The sequence below is a fragment of the Amphiura filiformis genome, chromosome 1 (genome assembly GCF_039555335.1).
Source record: "Amphiura filiformis chromosome 1, Afil_fr2py, whole genome shotgun sequence".
Classification (NCBI taxonomy): domain Eukaryota; kingdom Metazoa; phylum Echinodermata; class Ophiuroidea; order Amphilepidida; family Amphiuridae; genus Amphiura; species Amphiura filiformis.
Window position 1 is genome coordinate 82285363 of NC_092628.1, and position 25566 is coordinate 82310928.

Here is a 25566-nt window from a genome sequence, read left to right on the forward strand (position 1 = left end):
TCTTTTGTTGTACCATCACAAAATGCGGTTCATTTTCTACACGTAACCTTTTTATGGGACACCTTGTATATATTTTGTAAATGTCCCCAAAGAAGGTATTCTCGTACAATAATTAGTCTGACATCCACTTTGGTCAATGATAAAAAAGTAAGTTTCTTTCTGATAAAAGAACAAAAAACAAAACAAAAAATCAATTGGTAGTGGTTCCTATCAAAGCTGATGAATAGATAACAAGTATGCTACGCATTTTATGTTGGATTGATCTGCACCAAAGTGTGTGGTGCAGACAGCCATGATGAACGTCCACGTCCTAAGGAGTAGTGCGATATTTATCTTAGTAAAGCTATTTTCACCGAGGGATGAACATGACAAAGTACAATATACATGATGTTCGACATGTAGGAGGCAATATACCTGTTGAGACTTTGTGAGTTTCATAACATAACAGAACTAGATTTGTATAGATGTGCTCATCTCTACAGTAATTACCATGAGGTGCTTTCTTGTTCTCTTGTTCACGTTGCTGATAGCCGGTAAGAGCATTTTCTATCTGTATTATCACCATTTGAATTCGACATTTTTATCTTTTGCGTTATTTGCGATTGTTAACTTGTAAAATTGTGTATTTGTGATATAATTATAGTAGACATTAGACAATTAATTTAAGTGTTATGTAAAACAGTGTGGTAAATTAATCATCCGTGACATTGAATATTAGCTCATGTGCAAGTCAATCAGTAGAGTAATTGTGGATATCCTCAAATTGAATGTAAATCCTTTACAGATGTTTAAACTTGTTTCTATGTGTTTTCATCATGTGAGTACGAGTCTTAATATGCAATCCCCGGGAATACAATCACTGGTGCTCCTATAATACATGTATGTTTGGTTTTACTACAACACGTTCAGTGCAAACCAAAAACGAAATTACTCATTATTTCATAATGATACAGCACTATTTTTTCAAAATCAAAAATGGAAATTACTTTTACTAGATATGAAATATTAATCGTATTTCTATAGTTCGACCGAATTGAGATATTTGGAGAAAAAGATAAAATTCCAGATCCAATCCATTATTGGATAAGGGGCCAAGAAACCTTATTTTGCACATTTCAAGCTCCAGGTATAACAGTGTGTGTATAAAAGACAAACAGACATTACAGAAATAGCAGCACTTTTACAGAAACGAAATATATGTGTTGAAGGCAATACATATGATATTCACAGGTTTAATGTTTGTGTATCATTCATTTATTGGGACGGGATGCGTATGTGTGTGTGATGAGGTTTTTCATGTTTCGATTGTGCGGTTGGGCCTCGCGACTACTACCCCGAAATCAAACCAAATATGGAAGGCATTTGCTACCCGTCCTTAAAGGAAGTTGACCTGATATATTTGGAAAATCAAATTCGTTAAAACTTATGCATAACATAAAATTTTGTCCCTTTCAAGCATTTGGAACAAAAAAACACACATGTAAATGTTCCTTGTAAATGCGATTAATCCCTTATGGAATTACTGACATTATATACAGCGTGAAACTAGTAGTCTAGAGTGTTTTTATTAATGGTAAGCATCATGATCATTCAATAAATTGACATAAATAAACAGTTCTGGGTATCTGATGGTAATGTGCTCTCTGATTATTACGATCTAAAGTGTGTTGTCTCACAAGGGTCAATCATTGGCCCAGAGTTTTTATATTGTACTCGCAAAATGTTGCTTCAATTATTCGCCGTCATGGCTTACATTTTCATTGTTATGCTGATGATGTCCAGATCTATGCATTTTGTAATCCAAAGATTCCAGGTGATGCAGCTTGTCAAACTGACTAGGTAGGTTGAGGAGCTCCGTGATTGGTTAAAGGAAAGCTCAAACTAAATGACTCAAAAACAGAGTTTTTTATCGCATCATCTCCCCACAATATGTACAGACTTGCTGACACAAAGATTCAGATTGGCGAGGCTGAAATCACTCCTACATCCACAATCAAGAACTTAGGTGTTCATTTTGATTCTGCAATGAACATGTCTGATCATGTACCATCTGTGTGCAAGTCTATCAATTTCATCTTATGGAACCTGCCGACAATACGTCGTTACATCACTAAGGAGGCATGCTCCAATGCCATGCGGTCACTCGTTCTCTCCAAGCTGGATTACGCAAATGCGCTTCTAAGTTGTTGTAGAGGAAAGGATACCACCAGGCTTCAACGCCTTCAGAACAAACGTATCCAATTCAAAGTTCTTCTTCATATCTACAAGACATTGAATGGTCTATCAGATTTAGGTTGAAACATGTTTTCTAGAAACTCACTGAAAATTGCATGACAATGAGTTTCTGCAGACGAAACATAAGCACCTTTTACTATTGCTTTGAAAAATCTCTGCCCAGTACAATTCGATCTCAATCGGCCACACAACAAGCGAGATGCATGCAAATACGTTTTGTAAACAGTGGCATAAACAACGCTTAAAAGTTACTAAGTTTTTAATTGCACACCTCCAGATTTCAGATTTGACTTGAAACGTGGTTTCTTGAAATTCACAGAAAGTTGTTACTGGGTCTGATTGTGTTCATAAAACTGTAAAAATAACTGAAAATATGTGGAATTGTTGTCTTTCTCAAATTGAGTTATCACAAAGATTATCTTTCCAAAATGCACACATCTTCTTGAAAGTGGAAGACTCAAAGCAGTATTTTTTATCTCCCGTTTTATTCACGTGGTATAACCCCCATGCACAACACTGATAGATATTTATCACGCCGTTCACCTGAGTATAAACGAATACGCTGCCGAAGTGTTGTATATAATAATCAGATTAACTACCATAGCAATAGGTGAAAACAATTTTTTTTAATACATCGCGCTGCACTGCAAGCAGGTTACACTCATCACCTGTGTATAAAAGAAATTTTATGGGAGGTAACAAGAACGAGGATATTTGTAATGAGAAAAAAAAGTCCGAAAACCGAGCTAGCCCCAGTTTTAACCCTCCCTGCTGTATAGTTTCCTATTTTACAAGCATTCAATAATCATATAAATGAGAATACCAATGCCAAAATAAGTTACCAATTCTTTTGACTCGAATTCAACTTTCTCGGTCTTATAGTATTAACTGCTATGAGGGACATAGGCCTAAGGAGATCCCGCGGGCCTATAATTTTAACTATGTCCCGAATATAAAGCAGTCAATATTTGTTTTATTTGTACGTGGTTGCGATTGCGCAGTTTGATCGGAACGCATGTGACCGGTCAATAGTTCATTTCCATGACCAGTCAATAGTTCATTTTCATGAAATTCTCTCAAGGGCGCACACCACTAAATAATCGTCCCATTGAAATACACGTGAAAATACAAGAAAGTAAGTTTGTTTTTCTACCACATGTAACAATATTTTTAATATTTTGGTCGAACCAATGTCTTAATAAATATTAAATTTTTATTATTTTTGTTTTTGGAACAAGTTAAGAAAAACTTGAGAGATACGAACCCCTTAACAGCGCCATCCCGAATTTCAGCTGATACTCGTGCCTCCTCACCAGTTCCGGCCATGATATTGTTCCGAGAGCCTATCACCCATGCACATTCGATCCGGGACATTTTCTGAACAGATTTGTAATGTTGAGTTCCTATTCTATCGTTTTCTTGAAGTATGACAGGGGCATTACGGTAGGTTATAGACTAACGATGCGAATACCAACTATATTTCATAGCACAAAAATAAAAAATTGTTCGCTTGTTTGTTCCAGATGTTCAATCTTCACTTCCAAAAGGAGATCACATGAATGCTACAGATGAATTACTGAGTAATTATGGACACGTGTACAGCAGACCTGTTCCTTTTTTCAATCAGACCATCGTGTTGGAATTCTTTATGTATGTCAATCAAATTATAGACTTGGTGAGTATAAAGAGACAACGAATAAATCTGTTGGTCGATCAATACAATTGAAATCAGCATAATTCTAAGATACACCTTTTTACTTTAAAATTAATTTTCTTGGTAAAAATCACAATAATTGTACCTTTTTCAGTAATGTCAGTTAAAATCATAGTGCGTTGATATACCTCATAAAAATGCAGCTGGTAAAATTAGACTTTAATTAATATCTTTTAGTGTAAGATGTGTGAATGTTACAGGCTTCAACATAGCCCGCGAACTTGTTTTGTTTTGTTTTTGTTTTTTTAGTTAACTTTTTAGCGTTTCAAACTTATATTTTATAATTTTGTCAGAATTTTGATAGCTAAAATGTCCAACTCGATTTTTCCATTGTGGCATCCATGTCCTTTTGTATTGAAAGCAAGGATTACTCAACCAGCGATTTGGTAGCCCAATTATTGTTTAATGCTGAGATAAAAATTGGACATTTGCTCACGTGATCCCGCTCGTGATAGCCTGCAATTGCAAATTATATGCTTCCCTATGTCGTCCATTTATGTCGTCCATTTACCTATTGTGATAAAAGATCCTTACCTGACATCGTGCTTGTGTTGCAAGGTGTTAATGACTCAAGACCAATACACCTTTTACCCAAATTCTCTTCAGAATGCACAATAAAACACACTGTTTGACTAAGTTAACAATATCTGAATCTTTAATTGAAAGTAATTATGATTTAACAATAATCTTGTAGTGAACATAAATACATAAAAGTCAGAATCAATCAAGTACACTATGTTTAATAATGTTACTTAGCCAGTAGCCTTCTTCTTGTTCTTGATTTCAAAGTTCTGACGTAAATCATATCCTGATTCACTTGTCCTGCGAAGATGACTGTTCAGCGAAGTCAACTAAAGACCTTTGCATCCTTTGCATAAAATCCTCGCACAGATGACAATATCCAAAATGGTGCTCTTTTCACCTTTAACACATTTTCTAATGGAAAACAGGCCTGCCCCGCATACAGTCTCACTGCTTCCACTTACATTGAAAGATGAGGAATATAGGTACGCAATCTTGTCACTCAGTGCACATCACACTTGGGTCGAGTGTTATAAACCTAGAGATTTCTGCAGTGGCGGCAGAAAAATTAAACTTTAGAGGGGAACGAGCGCATTTTGTTCCGATTTAACTATGACTTCTTTTGTACGAAAAATGTCAGACTATTTAAACCCTAAATGAAGGTGTGTTTTGTTATTTTATGGGCCCGAATTTCTCTATTTTCCTATGATTTTCTTTTTCTTATGAATTTAGGGGAGTCGGATCTCACCTAAAAATTTAGGGGGTCCTGCCCCCCCCCCCCCGACTATGAATTTCTTTGCCATGTTGAAGTTCTGACAACACTTTAGCTTTTCCACAATCTTCATACGGAATCCGATTCACACTACCACTAGCTCAGATTCCGAGCCTTGATATGATTCCTCAGTAAAGTTGTCATGTTAAAAACAAAATGTGAAAACCATGACCTACCCACTCGGAGCTGTTCTAAATGGGGGCAGTATCAAGATTTGTGGTGATTAGAGGGTTTGTTCGTGATTTATGCCCTAGTCACTAGACTGGATTACTAGTCTCAGATTTCACGCGTTGATTATGAAATATTTTCAGTCGGAAGTGACAAATGGTGAAATCAAAGCGAAAATTCTAACAAAACCCCGATTATGTGCGTTAGTCTGGAGAGTTGGGAAAATTCATTAACGAATTACGCTGCTCAAATATATTGTTACAATAAGAATTACCCATGATTTAAGAGTGTTGAGCAAATATGTAAACTCGCTGATAAAATGGACATAAAATAAAATTTTGACATCCCATTTATTGCTCTGCGATCTTGTTAAAAAAGTTACAAGCATTTCAATGGTAAAGGGTCGGATTTCAAAAGCTGCAGAAGTACATGCAGGATTCTGCATAGGTTACTAGATGCATGAGTATCAAATGAGGGACATGCTTTATTATTTTCACTCAAATTTAAACCATTATGTTTGTCACATGGTTGATTAATCGCTGAAGAGCAGTGACAAGGAATCTGAAGAAGATGGCTAACAAGTCCATCAAGCCCGACACAAACGGTACCCTATATAGTTCGTTAACTAAGAAGTACGAAGTCAATCTGTGGCATCAGGGGTCGATGCTTTGCGTCACACGCCATGCGTTTAAAAAACGCGACGCATAAAGAGCGTGGTGCGCTCGGCAAGTACAAATCACGCCGCATTTGGCTTGCCAAAGAAGCATTTACACACGCATTGTACTGAAATAATCATTCTCATACCTTTCCCGAGGTCTATTTACTTTGTACTTTTGAGAAAGTGGAACAGTATGACCAAAAAGAAATAAAACACCTCGTCAGAAGCATGCGATGTCGCATTACAGCAGTTGTGAAAAGTGGTGGAGGACACGCTAAGTATTGAAGGATAAACTGAAGTAAACTGCATTTATCATGACTGAGAGTAGAGAATGAATGAATGTAAACAAGAGTACTGAGTAGCATGGGATTGAAATAAACAAGTTCAATCAAAGTTATCACTGAGTGGCGAAAATGTTTCTGTTATGAATTTATAGCGGGTTTATTAGCTTTGCACTTATGTATAGGGGCTACTGCAACTTTTGATATCCGACACTTGACCATTGACATGCTTGTAACTTTTCTCAACGGGATCGCAGAGCCACAAATGAGGCACATCAACTACACCAGGTAAATAATTCTTTTACGGTTGTGAAAACTAACCAATAGAAATACACCTAGCGAATTACGTGTTTGCCAGTGACGTCATCGAAATCGAAATCGAAATCGAATTTATATGTTTTATTGTGTCAAAATATAGCTTCAAAACAGTTTTATATAAACATCAACTCAATAACAACAGATGGCGGTATCACTACACTAAAATGGTTCATATGATAATTTCAAGACCAGTTGTAGAATGATAACTGACTCAGTGGGTTGCAATAACATACTATGGCGTCCAAAAGAGCCATGTGTAGAAAAATACATACACCTTTTTCCTCGGGGATGATGAAAATGTTAAACCCTGTTTCGAGTGAAAATGTTAACCCCTTACCAACACTGAAATCTTGTGAGCTAATTTACACTACATTAACTTTGTAATATGTTCAAATATTGCCCAAATATGAACAAAATGTGGCAGACTTACAAGGTTACGAAGTGTAAATTACGTGCTTTGAAGATTATTGTCAGCAAAAGACAATTTTTGTTAATATCAACTGATAATTGGTGTAGCGTTGTGAAAACCATGATACCATATTATTATATTTATTATTTGGTTCCATTATAGAACGAGCGAGAACAGCTTCTTACAGTCAGTGCTTTAATAGAAATGGTAAGTATGATAGAGGTCTTCCTGACGGGTATCATAATGTGCCCATATTTCGGGATCATTTTCAGAAATTTGGAATGCCCAATTTGAAGTCGTGAAATTGCGTAAGGTGATGCGTAGCCGACTGTTTAGAGCGCTGGACTATCACGAATCTCCTGTGCATCGTACGGTTGAATTTTCTTTTTTCCTTTTTTTTTTCATTTCTTTCTATTATAAGAACCTCCCGGTACGCTTGTCCATTCTTTGCATGGCTATTTTGCTACGGAGTGTGAGATGTGGGGCGGATGGGTTTTTGTTTGTAGGGGTGTCAACGTTTGGTTTAGGTACTGCAAAACAGTAATAAACAATTGTAACACTTTTCTAAATACATTTTTGCCTTAAATTTATTAACCTTCACTTTAAAAAAATACTTAACATGTTAAGAGTATACTGATTGGTAATGTTTAGCTATGAAACATTGGTATTTTCTATATCGTGTTCTTTTAATATTAATGATGGTATGTTTATTTCTTTTCTGTACGATAAAGGAGTGGCAAGACATGTATCTCATTTGGAACACCACAAAGTATCCCGGTGTGACACACCTAAATATCCCGATATCAGAAATATGGCATCCAGATATATGGCTTTATGAAAAGTAAGTAGTAGTTAGGCTGCAATATTGGTTTTCAGAATGCATTGCAGCAAATTTTTCTGTTAACAATAAGTCTCCAAAATGTAAGTGATGCAGAAAAAACTTTATTTTGAAGACAAATTACGAATTTCTGTTTGCCTATAGATGAGTTGACTTCTGACGTCAATGCCTGGAGTATGCGCACGCATCATCACAATTTCCGTTGTTTTTTGCCTGGCAGTATATTTTGTTCAGGGCTCGTGTTTTTAAAACTCCCGCCACATCACAATAATGCTATTGAACAGTGTAGTGGTTGCATGGGCTCACTCAAGCATATCGATATACCAGTCCCTTGCCTTTATTGATAAACATTGAAGTCAACTCATCTATAGCATTTTATCAGCCGGTACAAATAGTTGCGATATATTGTGATTTTCTGGTCTATTTTACGCAACAACATCTTTTCACATAGAGCTATAAGTTTATGTCAAACAGTGATTGCTCAATTAAAATACCTCGGCAGGGTATTAAAAAACATTGTGAAATTTGCATGTCAATCTTTCGAGTACATTGTATTAATAGTATGGTATTTAACTTATAGCTCTTTATGTGACACTATTTAGTTTAACATCATAACATGGTGTTAAACTCATAGCTATGTATGTGATAAGACCGACGATTTACATTAATTGGAAATCACACCTGCAGAGTGGTTTCGAACTAATTTAACCAGCGTTTGCGTTGACGAAATCGCAATCTCTAAATTAACACTTTAAAAAAATCTTTGCAGTGTTCACCTGTATTGGCCAAAGGACGGTCTTTGCTGGCTCTTCCCGGATGGAAAGGTTATTTGGGCAATAGCATCTTTATTTACAACATCATGCAGAATTGATGCTCGATTCTTCCCGTTTGACACTCAAAGGTGTACAGTGAGGTTTGCTTCTTGGGTTCATCCATTGTCTCAAATGGATATAACTCTAAGGTCGACTCGATCCATTTCTGACTCCCGAGCGTATTTTACAGAAAATGGCATTTGGGACTTGGTTATTGTTGATATGGAAAGACACGTAATGCAATGGGATGGCTATGGTGGATACCCGGAATTGCTATATACTCTTGTGTTATCTCGGCGACCACTATTCCATGTTCTAACTATGATCTTACCATGTGCTTTATTGTCTTTGCTTAATTTAATGGTATTCATCTTACCGACTGAATCGGGAGAAAAGGTATCTTTTGGAATAACAAATGTGTTGGCGTTAGTTGTATTCCTGCAACTGGTTGGAGAAACAATGCCACCATCATCAGATAAAATGCCAATCGTCAGTAAGTATTATGTGGATCTGTAACTATCTGCCACTTTCTGCATCAGTATGATAAGTATAATTCACTGAGCAAAGTACATTAGTCAAGATAATCGCATTCGGCGCTCGAGCTGAATGCAATAATCCCACGGTCAAGTGCGATTATCTTGACGAATGCATTTCTGCGAAGTAGTTATCCGTCATAAACTTTTCGAATGCATCAGATGTAATTAAATTAATGGCTGTATTGATATTTTAGTTTGAAAATTTAGAAACTGAATACGCTGTCAACTCAGTGACTTGTTAGGAAAATCAATCACTGCATAAGTTAACTACTATCATTCGGTGAGAACCACTAGGTTTACTACTGTCACTAATTGATATACATATTGATATTGAAGCCATTAGAAAAAAAATGATTACCAATACACGTATGTATGCAGTGAAGATGAGAAAAGACAATGAGCGGTTCTTGCAATACAAAAAACTGTTGCTCTATGGAAGTGCCAATCAGCTTAGAGGTGGATGCGTGCTGTCAACCTAGGCTGGATAAAAAAAGATTATAGAACACCCACAGTGTGTGGGACACCGGTGTTTTTAGTGGTCTAGCGCCCCTCTCGCTTTTATGTCCTCGCATACAGGCCAAACCTGTTATCAGATTACAAATTCCGATTGTAACGCCAAAGAATGAAATCAATCAGTTACTCTTTTTGGACGAAAATAATTCTCCATTTCATCTCTACATAATTATAAGACCGATTTTTGCGCTATTACATGAACAAGTATACCTACATATCTAAAACCACCCAATACCTCTTGGCAACACCTGCAACACTGATTAGTGTATATTTCGATACTAGGCTATTTCACGAGCCACTCCCGCCTAGGCGGAAGTGCCTATACACCAAACGCATGTCAATTGAAGCCGTACAACTTATCGCAAATTTGAGACCGTAAAATTTAGACACTTCTTTTGTCTAGATTAGCACAAACCCTCTCACCTCAAGGTTTCATGCCAGATAAATTTTAGTGAGCAACAAAAAATTAGAATAAAAGGATTGTTTGCAAAATAACAATGAGATCTGAATACTGAAACAGGAACCGAAACCAAAAAGATAAAAAGACCCGTATACTACTACCCCCTCCAGACACACACACACCTTAGTGTGCAGGTTTCAGATGTATTGTTTATAGCGTAAAGTTTTCAGATAATCTATTGATTATGCGGTGCAGGTTTCAGATAATACGGCTATGAAGGTAGTTCGTTAAATATAACGCACGGGAGAAGAATACATAACGGTATAGAAATGGGCACTAGAAGTATATTGGTACCGCCGTTAATTGTGCATATTACGAATGTGTTTCATATTGATTTCCTTCTTTTACGTGAATATCACTTTAGATGCATAAAAATGTGACCGTACAGCACGAATGAGCCGTAAATGTCCTCAATTGTATTCCGAGTTACAGTGTAAAATGGGCATGAAGGTCGTATTCATTGGTACCTCAATTTGGTGCTACGTGTACCTCATTTAATGAGATACACGTAGCACCAAATTGAAATACCTATGAATATGACCTTCATGCCCATTTGACACTGTAACTCGGAATACAATTGAGGACATTTACGGCTCATTCGTGCTGTACGGTCACAAATAATCTTTATCTTTATTTTCAAACTACGCAGTCACCAACCCTTTCATGTTATTTATATGCACCAATCACTGCCAATACAAAGAGCCAAGATTGCCTTTAATATATTGAATTACGTTGAATGTGTCATGTGATGTAATAAGCTTGGCTATCCTCTTCAAACCATGTAATGCTAAAGAGTAAACGTTTTGTCTCTATCTTCTTTCCTTTTATCCATTTTAGTAATTTACTACTTCACCCCAATGATCGTAACCGGGTGTCTTGCCGTTACTTCTGGCGTCATAGTAGCGTATTTGCACCAGCATGATACCATCTCTAAAAAACCACTGCAATCTTTCCAAAAACGTGATGGTACTGACATTGAAGAAGAAAACATTTGCCAAAAACATGTAACAATGATTAGTGAATCTGATAACGCACCATGGGAAAATGACAGTGGTCAAAATCTTCAATTTGAAGCTTCTAAGAGGAAGAAAAGCGCCACTCAAAACACAGAGGAACAGGAAACTGACATGTGTAAGCTAAGAAGAAATAGCTTTTCTGCAAAAGAACTTGCGACATTGATTAACAAATTACTTTTGGGTACTTGCATTCTCATAACCCTTGTGTCAATGATTATGACAACTAGCTTGATACTTTGTCACTAATGAATGCCAAAGTCGAAATCAATCATTACCAGTTGGATGTTCTATAATGCACTCAATGCGGTATGTAACGAACATCCCATGATTATCAGAAATACGTTATCTTTTATTTTGTTAACATGGTAGAGGATACTGAAGTAGAGACGTTGTTACGAGTCGTACTTGACTCAAGGACAAAAATAGCTTTTACCCGAACTCACACGAATGCACAACACAAATACACTGTTTGATTAATCTAAAAAAATCAGTCTTTTAGTAAACTATGATTGGTACAATATATGACAATAAATGCACATACAAAATAATCATGTATAATCACTCTTTTAACTAATTAGTACTTAGCCAGCATTCTTCTTCTTGATGGTAATATAGTTCTTGCAATGTTATGGACGGCTGATGTATATATCATCATTCACTTGTCCTGCAAAAAACAGCGAAGTCCGTTGTACACTTGCATTCATAAATATTCTTGCGAATAAAGTCCTCACACAAAAATAGTGTTGCTTTCTCCAAACACTTATCTCCTTGCGCTGCTTTCTCCAAACGCTTATCTCGACCCTAACCTAACACTTAACACCTTGCGCAGATTTCCAAACACTTAACTCTTTCAGGAGTCATGCTTCTTTAACACTGCTCCACTGTATTTGACAGATGTGTTGTTTTATAAACCAGACTCCTGCAATTCGACAGAAGAACTTTAATTCTTTAATGAGGAAGAGCACATTTGTGTACTCGAAATCTCCTTCGTTGCTGCATTAAAAATAACTTAATCACAGGCTATGTAAACTTGATAAAAATGTACCTCTTTTTGAAGCACAATGACGATCAACACAATCATGTATAGTTTACAATCCTTCGTGACATTCTGTAAAGTCCAAACTCCAAGCATCAACTTTTTATGCTCCCAAAAACCCATGATCTATTAATACACCATTCTGTCATATTACAACACTTCCTGTGGGTGATTCCCAGATCTTATCCATTTCACAATCCAAGGATGAGAATATCAATAAAGAGAATCTTCTATAGATGAAGAGGGGTTTCCCCCAAACAATCTAAAATTAGATATGATTCAATTTGTTTTGATCACTTGATGAATGAAAGGGAATTTCGCTAAAACATGCCATAACACACAAACTCTTGCATGATTACTTCCAAGGTGTTTCCCATGTCTCATATTTCTCATGACATAATTTCAGCTTGTAAACAAAGTTAAATAATTAAATTAAATTACTCAGGCCACATCACAACGTATATACTCGTACACGCCAAAGCAACATTGCGTTTACAAAAATAACATTGGCAAACATTCAAAAGACGCAATAAAAACTCACAACAAATGTGTTTTTAAGTGTTTCATGAATGTGTTTATAGACGACAATACATTCTTGATGTGTTATAGTAAGAGCGCAAGAACTGCACAATTTAACTTTCGACGCATAAACGTGCGAGTTTTTAAAAATGTTTTAGGAAATAAAGTGAATGGGTTATTAAAGGCATATTGCATTGCTGATAAGGTACAGCATCCTTTTTGGTCCTATAGCTCTATCGGTGCCCGAAGAGGTACTGATGGCACTTTTTGTCGTACCCTGAACATTTGTGCAGTGCGTTCATTTGTTATTTAAATGAAAACAGTAACACTATAAAACTGTTAATTATTTATTAATTTAATTTATTACATTTCCCGGGATTGATGTTAAGAGTCATCGGTACCTAACCGGATTCTGTAGGTTCAAATTCGATGTGGCGGTTAAGTTCTGATAGCGAACGTGATGCATGCGAACGAAAAGGGTTCAAATCCGCCTTCGTGGATATCCGGATGGCGATTTCGATAGCTTTTGAGCCATTTTTGCTCCCAGTATGCATCACCTTTGTCTATCGATCGCTGTCAGCAATATACATATGAACAACAACTACTTCAGATATAAAGCGCTGTGTAGAGCAAAGCGAGGTCACATGCCGCTGTAGCTGATGTAAATATGGACAGAGTAAATATAGAACAATCATCATTCTGTTCAAATATTATTTAGCACCTATACCATTTTATTGCTGATATACTACATATATTTTCACTTACAAAGATTAACAACGTAATATTTATGACAGAATATAAATTGCCATATACCACGCGCATGTAAAGACCCAACCATGTAATTAAATTTACGATTTTGATTGGTCAAACGGCTGCACGTAGCTTTGAATAAGCTGCGCGTAGCTACTTGCACGTTATGACCCTAATGTCTTACCATAGCCGTACGACATCGAGCCGAGAAGTGGCCAGTACCACTTTTTTTTCTGTGAGTGTGGTACAGTAGTTTCTCTCCCTATGGATAATATAGTTACATGGTTTGTAGCACTTAGTGGAAATTTTATTTCCATGAACACAGCTGCCAACATCCTCTTTTTATGACATTTTTCAGTACATATCCACGAAAAAGCCTATTCCCAAAATTTCAGTTGATTCCGATTTTGCGTTTGCGAGTTATGCATGATTATGTGTATTACACTGCTCCATAGACAATGCGTTGTAATTTCGTTCTGGTGCACCAGAACGAAATTCAAATTTCACGATATCTTTGCAAAACGAATTAATCTGCAAGAAATATTTTGTACATAAACATTATGTAGCCAGAGGTTTCCAGTGATATAAAAATCTCACCTTTTTTTGAGAAAAGTGGGGGGATGAGGCTGTGGATCACGAAATGCCCCTTTAAGTATCCAAGATCGTGCGTTCATGTTGTATTTTGAACTACGCACAGATACGATCGCAGTAGGATTGTGTACAGCAGCTAGCAGCTGTGTTCATTCAAATGAAATTTCTACTATAGTAGAACATTAGCTTTTCAATGGGATTTTTTGGTGAGAGCTAAAATAGTCCCACAGAAGCCTCGAACATTGAATTTTGTAGTTTGAAATGGTTTCAAATTGCTCTATTATTTCAAAATAAGGAGCAAAATCAGTAATAAATTAAAGGTGCCGTTCAATTTAGAAAGTAAGGATCTTTTAGGTAATAATTCAAATAGAAAAATAATGGGTCTTTGGTTGACAGCGATGCTGTAGGGGGTCCTAACTGCACATACCTAGACTGCTGCCCTCATTCGTCAACTGTCTGGGTTGACGAATGAAAAAAATGACAGACTTTGCAACCAGATTCAGTTGTGTCCAAATTGACCGAGTTAATTATTGAAAACGTTTTTTTGGAACTTCAGAGCGTGATCTTGTCACAACATCGCTATACACGGGCGCACAATCAAAGTTGCGCGAGAATATTGTCAAGAGTCCGACATGATGAACTGTAAGTTCATTCAGTCGTCATTACAAGCATAGCATAAATACGTGCGCAGTGTACACGGCTGAAGATTCTAGTCTAATTACAACTCTTATTCATATTTATACATGATCATTAATGTCATACAAATGGTATGAGTTGCAAGCAATGTATCGTCTAGCCACGTTTAACTCGTTAGCGTGCCGATTACGGGAGCGGTGGTGCAGTTGATTGGGAGAGTGGACATCTGGTCCTTGCATCAGAAGCGATGAAGTACTACAAGATTCAGTTCACAATTTGCATTCTCATTTCTTTGCTGCCTGCAAATGGTAAGTTATTTCATCTCATGCAACACCGGGTGCAAGACCATGTATCGCGACATAAAAACAGTATTTAGGCATCCGACTTGTGTCGTATGTTGTCTGGTTTAGTTTACGAGCATCGAACACATAGAAGACACACTTCCCTGTTTTCCTTATTTCAGATGGAAGCTGTATATCTTCAGCCACACACAAATGTCTCGTAGAGGAGCTGCTGGGTAAATATGGACCTCCTTTTACTAGGCCAGTGAAACAATACAACAAGACAGTGGACGTATACATTTTTATGTTCCTTAAACAAATAATTGATCTGGTGAGTATCGTTTTTCTGTCCATGTTAGGGGTGTTGCAATAATTATGTGTACCCCGGGTGGTGAATTACAGGGGGGGAGCAAAGATTTTTGGTAGGCCAGAAGGGGCAAGCATTTTTGGCAGGTCGAAAGAGGGGTCAAGCAATTTGTGGCAGGTCGCTCGCATTATATAAGACAATTTAAGGTTATAAATATCTTGCATTTGTAAGGGGGGGGGCAAAGATTTTTGGCACATCAAAGGAGGGGTGCAAATGTTTTGGTACGTCAAAATGGGGGGGCAAAGATTTTTGCCACGGCCAGGGGAGGGGCAAGCGATTTATGGCAGACCATATTGAGAACTCACCACCCTGGGGTACACATATTTATTGTACAGCCCCTCAGTATACTAGAGTGATCATAATAATGTTTCTGAATGCTCGTCTTAAAGAAACCAATTTACCCATGCCGAGAATGGTCGCGTCCATTAAAGTGACTTTAAGGTCATGAACTAGGAGGTCAATCGGGTCATTGTCATGCGGTCATCGATCGGCGTGTTTGGCAACGGGTGGGCGGCCCATTCTCAAGGCAGATTAATTCCTCCTAGTTTTTTCGTTAGCCAATGAGAGTAAGCCTTTTTTAGAGAGATTGGCTTTGTCTTCTTTTTCAAATATCACAACGCATTCAGCTCTCATCCGACTAGGATCGGAAAATTTAATTTTCCCACCCGCCACTCCCATAAGCGGTTGCGGAAAAATATGAATTGGTTTTAAGGCCAAAAATATCAATAAAAATTTTTTTTTTAATGATATATATAATGTGTTTATGGAGTAAAAGAAAAATTGCAGCATGAAGAAAACATTCATGCTTTCATAAAAATCAATTGTTTTCGATACAAATTTTGCCAATCAATTGAGTAATACAAATATTATTTAGAAATGCGTAAGCCGTAGGCATCTCTCCTACAGGAACGCTTTTGAATATCTCGCAAGTTCCAACCAGGGAAATGCAGAAAAGGAATGAGCATATACATGGTTTGATAAATATGATACGCATACAATTGTGTTAGAGGGTGATGGCGGATCATTTTCAACATTCCATTTAAAAAATTACTCAAATTATAGCCTTATAAGGCGCCCTTGCTTGTAAAGTATTAAGAAATAGTAATTAATCAATAATGATTATCTTTTCAAATATATAGGTTATTTTCCTACAAAGCTACAAGGATGCTTGGGAACATCTCGCAGGCTCCAGCAAAGGAAAAGAACAAATCTTTAATTTAAATAGGCTTCTAAGGCTTCAGCGTTTTGCTTTTAAAGGTTCCTTGCTTGTAAGCAGTTTCCCTTACAATATATAGCGTAACTCACCCTATCAGCTTTTGCTCAACATTTTTTGCTTGTAAGCAGCTTCTCTTACAATATTTAGCGTAATTTACCCTATTCAAATCATAATATGTGTCCCTTTTAGGTACCTCATCTGGAAGGCTATTGGCCTGCGTAGCATCACACAGTTCCGTTGCTTTTTATTTACCGGTATTCCATATATTATCTATTTTCCCATATTTGCATCTTTTTGTATGCTTCACGCTTGCTGAAGCCTTAGCCAATTTTGCTTTTATATAAATTGTTGTTGTATTTATTATTATATGTATTATTAACATATTCGGGCAAGTTGATATAGGTCTACAATTGACCACAGCAAAGCCGTTTAGCAATTATTGTTTAGGTCGAGCTTATTTTAAACAATAAACATTTAAACCTTTTAAACAACTGATGGTTTAAAGTCTTAAACGTTCACTTCTTTAAGGTTGTAAACAGTGGCAAAGTTTAAGGCTTTTAACCAGTTATTGGAAGAGGGGACCGCGTAACCAGCGCTTGTTTAAGATTGGTAAGGATTTTTATATCGCCAAAATAAGAGTTTAAGCCAGGTTTATTAGAAAGTTTTAAATGTAGTGTAACAAAGTACTCTTATTAGCATGGTATATAATTGGGGTAACCATATGGAAATTTGAAACCTACCCTGGAGTTACTTTTTCTGCTGGGATTGTTCTTTTTGCAAAAAACATTTTGAATCGCCTGAATCTGACAATCCATTGCAAAAACAAAGCCTTCTTAAGATTTACAAAATTTATAATTTTACCCCGTTTTTAGGAAAATCTTGATTTTGTCATAATTATTATATTTGCCTATTCATGTTGCAATATTATGGGAATAAAACTAAACATGAGATATATTTGTTTATTTGCTGAATGCTATAATTTCTATTTCACAACAGTTTCAAAATGACTGAAATCGCAAAAAAATAACACTTTTGCATGTACTTTAAAGATTTTCACCGTTAAGGGCGAAATTATGTGCCAATTATGACCTTTACCCCTAACGCCCCAATAGCTGTTTGGTGAACGGGAAGGAAAGAAGGAAGGAAGAAAGAAAGAAGAAAGAAAGTAGGTGATATTAACGTCCTGTATTTCCTAAACCGCACAACATAATTTTGCACAAAATTACTAGGAGACGAAATAATTTATACAAAATTAAAAATACCCTCTAGTTTTCCAACTGCCGCATATTAAAGCATTTCAGTAATGTTTTCCTAAGCCTTCCCCCCCCAATGTTACCTTCCCCAGGGCTCAAAACTATTGCACAGCCTTATGCTTGCCTTGAGACATGCTATAAAACGAGCTATTCCCTATTATTGCTATGCCTATATTAAATGTCAAGTGTCATAAAAATTATATATTAGATAAAATCAATACTCGTATTGGCCAATTTTATTGTCGGTCTATAATGATATACACGAAGGCAAGCATGATTGCAGCTACTGAAATGATTTCGTAAATATAAAACTTACAAAATGATGTAGATTATAATTTTTACATTATCAATAGTTTTTAATTGATATAAACTTGTTTAATCATTCGTTTCAGAATGAACATGATCAACTTCTTAAAATTGCTGCCGTGGTTGAACTGGTAAGAATATATTACTTCGGTAACATCACTTTGTTTCAAATATTTAAATTAATATGCAAAATATCATAATGTGTCAATGCGAGAAGTATTTAGGAGCTCGAATTATGTTCACTGCTAAATTTGATTATAGCGCTCGGAATAAACATCTCAAATAAAGTAACTAACCCTCCCCCCTTAAAAAATGGCCATTATTCAAAAAGGGACTATTGTATTACAAATCTGCAAAATGCGTTGGAAGCAGAATTTATTTCTGCGCATTTTGACACCTCATTTGACACGATAGCACAGAAAACAATAAAACACCGGATATAATATGTAGTGAGGTCCCGATTTGAAAGTTGCACTTACATACAATACAAAAACACTCGGATATTATTACACAGATTTCCTTTCATTATACTGAATACAAAATCAATACCATTTACTGCAACTTTCAAATCTTGGGTTACATTGATTTAAATATACGCTGTGACGTCAATATTTAGTCAATTGCTACAAATGAGATGATGTCAAAATGTGCAGAAATAAATTCTGCTTCCAACGCATTTTACAGATTTGTAATACAATTTCCCGTTTTTGAATAATGGTCATTATTTAAAGGGGTTAATTACTTATTTTTAGATGTTTATTGCATAATGTTTAATTTTTCAGCAAAATTATTTTGCTCAAGACCATATCCACGGCCAGTTAAATGATTTTTTTCATAATCACGTAAATCATAGAAATACGCATTAAGGTATTAGTGAAAGTCTTATAGTTAATGGAACGTAACTAATTCATGCTATATGTCATGCTAATGGATATTTGTTCTACGCTCACTTAGATATCATGATTTCATTAATTTTACCTTCATCTACAATGAATGAAAAAAGATATAGGTCCTCACTAAATAGGACCCAATATTATTTTCAGGGCCGTGTACTAGGAAAATTAACTATGAAAGGACTACTATTTCCACAATCAGAAATTTACATTTTGTGTTTTTCATTTGCTTTAAACGTGGAAAAACAATTATCACTGTTGAAAACGTATCCTGCAAACTTAATACACTGCACAATTGGGCTGTCCTTAAAAATACATGCTTTACAAATTATGCATCCTATATAAATACTTTGAGAAGAATTTCTACAGTTTCTGCAATATACATGTTAAATGTAGACGTATCCATTATCACTAAACAGTACTAGACACATAATGCAGCCTTAATACACTCTTATGTGTAATCGATCAGCAAGGGCATTCTCTCTCTCTCTCTCTCTCTCTCTCTCTATATATATATATATAAATGAAGCGCCTAAAGTCAGGTGGATGATAAAGAAGTTACATTGACAACTGAAGTATGTTTTACAGGCTTGAGACCCGCCTCAAGCACACCTTTTGGGGTATGCCAGAACAATAGAACAATGGTACCACTTTCTCAAGTAGGGCGCTTACACATGACTGTCTATTCATCACTTATTGACAGTCACCTGCCAGGTAAATCGTCAATATGCTGTTGGGTCAGTTCCCAATTTAATGGCGGAACCCGTTTAATTTTTGTTCGAAACAATTGTACCATTTTATGAATAGCCTATCGGCAAATCAACAAAGAAACAACGCGTAACGTAATCTATTGTCTCTACATGTTTATTATAACCTGCTTGGTTGGGTTATTCCTTCCATTCCTTCTTACTCTGTTTTCATTGTTTTTGCTAGCACTGGACAGACGAATTTCTCACTTGGAATACAACAGAGTATCCCGAAGTTACCGCATTACACATCCCAATGACAAACATTTGGCGTCCGGATATATATATATGGGAGAGGTACGTCGAATCTGAGACGTATTGATACATTTGATGCATCAGGTGTTTGATTTTGTTTTCGTTTGGTTTATGTAGTTTGTATATATAATATTTCACAAGGTCATATATTAAAATCCTGTCCATAAAAATGAACAAAAATTACACACAGGATAATACTTCAATACTCTACTCTAAACACATGTCAGTAACCAAGCAGTTGTCCAACTGACACAACAGTAAAATGCACTGACACGGAACAGCTTCCGGGACCACATTCACAGGCAAATAATTGGAACCCAGCAAAAGAAATCTGTGAGAATGCGTACAAGATCCTTGCACAGGTGATTATTTCCAAAGAGTAAGTGGAATAGTGTGGAACGGGCTGCTTCTGTTTTTCACACACTTTCTTCAAGAACAGGTCTTGTTCCACACTATTCCATTTACTCACAGATTTTTTAGGTTGGGTGCCAATTATTGGGCTGTGAATGTGGTCCAGGAAGCTGTTCCATGTCAGTGAATTTTCCTGTTATGTCATTCGGACAGCTGCTTGGTTATTGACCAGTGTTTAGAGTAGAATATGGACGTAATCCTGTGTGCAATTTTTGTTTATTTTCGTGGACAGAATTTTAAGATATGACCTTTTTGAGGCCAGTTTATGATCAACCCTTTTGTACCTTCTATTCAGAATTACGAAATATTTTGTCAGACAAACTTTATACATTGACACGCTATTGTGACTTGTTTACAGGATACAATCTGATGACATGGTCAAGTCAGTGCCATTAATATCGCCTGATGGAAACGTGTATTGGTCTTATCAATCTTATATCACAACTGCCTGCAAAATTGATGCTCGATTTTTTCCATTTGACATTCAAAATTGTAAACTAACTTTCGCCTCTTGGGTGCACGAACGTAAAGAGTTAGATCTGTTTATTAAGACGAACCGCTCGGTTCGCTTGTTTTTGACTAATAATGGCGTTTGGAACTTAACCGAGATAAAAATAAAACGTTTCAACATGACTTATGAAGGTTTTGCGGGAGAATATCCGGAAATACAGGTATCCCTGATATTGAGCCGTCGGTCACTGTTTTACGTACTGTTAATTATTGTACCGTGTACCATGTTATCCTTTATCAATCTGATGGTTTTCATACTGCCGACGGAATCGGGAGAGAAAGTGTCATTGGGAATAACCAACTTCTTAGCAATGGTTCTGGTTCAGCAACTGATTGGGGAGTCCATTCCACCTACATCGGACCAATTTCCTATCATAATATGTGAGTCGTATAATTTCTCTGAACATTATTAATATAAACATTTTTATATCAATCAATCGTATCATTTTAATGCCAAAAACAAGAATTATTTTCCTGCCTTAAAAAATAAATAGACTTTTTGCTCAAAATTTTCTTCCTGATGGCCCCTTATTTTGCAAATTTTATACCCTATATCTTTTTCAATGACTCCCTTTATTTATTTATTTATTTATTTATTTTAGAAAAACATTTATAGCGACATGCCTCTACCTCCGAAAACTGGTAGGCACATATCCGTCACATCTGTCACTTCTAAAGTTGAGTGCCCCCCCAAGTTCACTGTTCCGTACTATATATATTTTTGACTATCATCTGTATTGTTTTATGTTTTAACAGCTTATTACTTCAATCCCATGATTGTGATTGGATGCCTTTCTGTCATGAACGGTGTTATCACGGCGTATTTTCAACAACAGTCACCAAATGATGTACCAACATGGCTTAATAAACTTTATACAATAATTAATCCAAAGAAGCATCTGCAAGAGGAACACAGAATTGTTAAGACAAATGATTCAAACCAAAAAGGCTTAGGTGAGCAAATGATAATGGCAAACAAACCAGATGACGACAATAGAGGTGATTCCAACAGCAACACACTAGATGTTGCAGATCGCGCGAGCTTAACCGGGAAGCACGTAGCTTCAATAATCAATCGGTTATTAATGGTAGTGTGTATAATCATTACAGTTCTTTCCATGATCGTTACAGCTATTTTGTTTATTGTAATTAGGAAATAAAACAGTTGCTTATTGTAACGTACACTCACAGAAAGAAATACACAAATTGTGTAAAATTTTACACAACTTCGATGTACGTATAGAACTCCAAAACAAATAGGTATTTTTTACATAACCATGAATTATGTAAAAAAACATAGCAGATAAGTACTCATTCATTCATTCATTCATTCATTCACTTTATTTATACACGGTTACATGTTCACCTTACATATTAGGTAAACTATTTACATAACTTTTATGTAGATTTTTTTACCTCAGCTATTAGGTATTTTACTACATAATTGTTATGTAATATTTTACACAAATTATGTAAAAAATACATAACATTTATGTAGCATATGAACCCTATAACAAATAGGCATTTTTCACACAACCTTGAATTATGTAAAAAATACATACCAGTTAAGCAAAAAAAAACAGGTCAATAGGATTGGGGCTTTCTTTCTTTCTTTGTTTTATTTTATGCTAAAACATAATTCATGATAGATTTGAAGTCATCAGATCTTGGTCAACTGTTAGATTCATTCAACAATACAATTTCATGCATAAACTATTTTATTTTGTTTTTCTTTTCATTCTATCAGTTCAACCCGCTATCTAGTTAATGTTCAATTAAGCATTTCTCTCTCGCATGTACGATACAATGCTACAGTACACTAATGCATGTCACTTAATCAATTCGAGTCCCACACTTGGTACACTAGGCTACATTATCGAAGTCATGTCAATGCATATCACGTCTATAGTACACTGTCCGTATTACCATTGAAGAAGATCTCCTGTGGTATTTGTGATCTATCTCAACACGTACACACATTGCTATACACGCAGTGCCGGTCCGTCGCAGTATATAGTACACAGTACAGTATTGATCGCTGCAATGTCACGGTGCATGTCAATTCTAATGTTGATCAATCTAGCAAAATGAACCAATAAATAGCCATTTTTAAAGTCTCAAAGAAATCCATGCATAACTTATCGAACGAATCTCCAGTTTGGTTCAAGCTTAATGACTCGAAACCTACCTATTTGAATGAAGTTTCAGCAGGTATGCGCTACCCGATCACACACACGTCGTGTCCACCATTGATTTCGGTCTGCGCTATAATTTCTTACATGAAATAGGTAAAAACTACACGTGTGTCGATTTACATAACACGTTAGGTAGATTTTCTCCAATCAGCGAAGTATTTTGGGCTCACATTTTACTTCATTTCATGCAATGATTACACAAACTAGGTAAACTAGCTTCGTTACAGTTCAAAAATGTATTTGAAGCATTTACAAACTGGCATGGTAAAAGTTTTTGACAAACTTTTACATATATTGTGTATAATTTAATTTACATCGTGGTTTTTTTTTACATAACGTGTGAATATTTCTCTGAGTGTATAAACAATTATTGTTATTGTAAAGTGATAATGCAATTGAATACATGAATTTAAAACCCACCCAAGTCCATGGGAAGTGATTTTGAGAAGAAAAAAAAACCTGTGTATAATTTTTATTCCTTCAGTTAGATTTACCTGGTCAATATGGTAAGTTTTACGTGCAAATGAGTGGGTTAAACTGTATTAGGTATGACGATTAGCATTTCAGGGACTTCGTGGGGTACATTTTAAATGCTGGACTTGGGTGGTTTTTAATCATATACAAAGACAACAATGTTAGAATGAGATTACCACTAGTAAGATAATACAAAATAAAGCACACAGGTATGTATAATGTTGATAAGCATTCTGCCATGTAATATAAACCACACACTTTCCTTGATGAAACCCATTTTTTTTTCAAAAGTCACTCTCCAGCAATGAATGTGTGGACCTTTATACATACTGGATTTCAGACTTTTTTACAAAACTTTTTTCGAAGCAACTTGCAACTTGCAATTATGTCTCTTTAATATATATATATACTATTTCATGACCAAGGATTGTCTCATTAGCCGGTGATGAATTGATGAATCCGGAGTGCACTGCCGTTTCGTGTCGTTTCGTATTTCAACTTGGAACCATGGTAGTTCTTTACGCGGCTATAATGACAAGTGGTGTAGCTAGGGGGTTATTGTTCTTTATTACTTTAATTGTTTTTTGAAGCAAGGAAATGAGCCGGCGCAGAATTCGATCCCTCGTCGTTCCGATCACTAGACGGATAACCATTAGGCCACCAGCACCCCTAACACCCCTAATAAACGGTTGTTGAAACTGGATACTAATGTAGGCAGTCAAGGTATACAATTATACAATAAACACACACCCCACCCACCCCACCCCCATACACCCCCCCCCCACACACACACACACACTCCCCAATATTACACAAGTATAGGAGATCATTATTGATGCTTCATCGTTTCATATTATACAAATTAAGTAGGTAATGGAGCTACGCATTCTGCACAAGAACATATAAGCACAATGGGGAATACATGGGAACGATTGCTTGCTACAAGAGGAAAATGAATCCTAGTGGTAGGATGGTCGAGGGCATCCGTCTAGTGATCGGCATGTCGTTGGTTGGAATCCCGTTCCGGCACATTCCCTTGCAAGTTAGGTTGTGTGCCGATCGATCGTGATTTGTGATTTTCTAAATTAAACAGGGAAATGGAGATCTAAATCATGACATGTTTTTTGATGGCATGTAAAATGTAGTCATTTTTAAGTAAAGGTGAACAATGATGGCGCTATTTATCTTAAATCTTGTTTGCATCTTTCAAACACTTATATAATGGTATTAGAAAATCGGAAAAAAGACTAAACAAATGGCAAGGAAATTATCAAAAAACTTTTTATCATGAAAGGTAAGAAATAATTCATATTATTTAAAGTTACATCTAAAATATATGTACATAGCGCCCTCAATTTGTACCCAAATGTACAGTTTATCGAATAAAATTAACCACAAAAAGCAGAAAAAGATGAATAATATGATAAAGAAGCGAAAAACTATGTTTAAAATAGCTATAGAATATAAACTACGCAAAAAAAGTTTCTTTACGGTTAGGAAATGTACCCACTATTAACATCTAGCAACTAATTGTGTACGTTTGCTAAATAATAGCACGCGGGGGCACGGCCCTACACTTCTTGTATCGCCTTGATAAGAGTTTGAAGCCCTGTCAACAACAGAGGGCAGTAATCCAGCGGTAAAGATGTTTGATGAACCGCGCTAATGAGAAAAAGCTTGTTTCCGGTAAAAATTTACAAGTAACTTTCACAAATTTGTAGATACAGTTACTAGAAGGTCGTACGATGTCAATCCAACCATTTGTTAACCATTTCTTCCTTGATGGCGCAATAATTACTCCTCATGAATATTACTGTCATGTTGATGACATCATAGTTACTCGCATTTTGTTCATTTTGAAATTTTGAAACATTT

The 25566-nt window shown here is 36.1% G+C and overlaps 2 protein-coding genes across 2 annotated transcripts; both read left to right on the forward strand.

Annotated features, from left to right (window-relative positions):
• Nucleotides 1–300: 300 nt before the first annotated feature.
• On the forward strand, nt 301–11752 carry LOC140167305 (neuronal acetylcholine receptor subunit alpha-7-like). Its single transcript, XM_072190637.1, has 6 exons — nt 301–533; nt 3759–3910; nt 7240–7284; nt 7809–7918; nt 8685–9220; nt 11074–11752. The coding sequence occupies exons 1-6, from the start codon at nt 491–493 to the stop codon at nt 11496–11498; spliced, it is 1311 nt and encodes a 436-aa protein (XP_072046738.1). The 5' UTR covers nt 301–490; the 3' UTR covers nt 11499–11752.
• Nucleotides 11753–14716: 2964 nt separating this feature from the next.
• On the forward strand, nt 14717–22249 carry LOC140167315 (neuronal acetylcholine receptor subunit alpha-7-like). Its single transcript, XM_072190646.1, has 6 exons — nt 14717–15092; nt 15248–15396; nt 18294–18338; nt 20034–20143; nt 20871–21403; nt 21779–22249. The coding sequence occupies exons 1-6, from the start codon at nt 15032–15034 to the stop codon at nt 22180–22182; spliced, it is 1302 nt and encodes a 433-aa protein (XP_072046747.1). The 5' UTR covers nt 14717–15031; the 3' UTR covers nt 22183–22249.
• The last annotated feature ends 3317 nt before the right edge of the window (nt 22250–25566 follow it).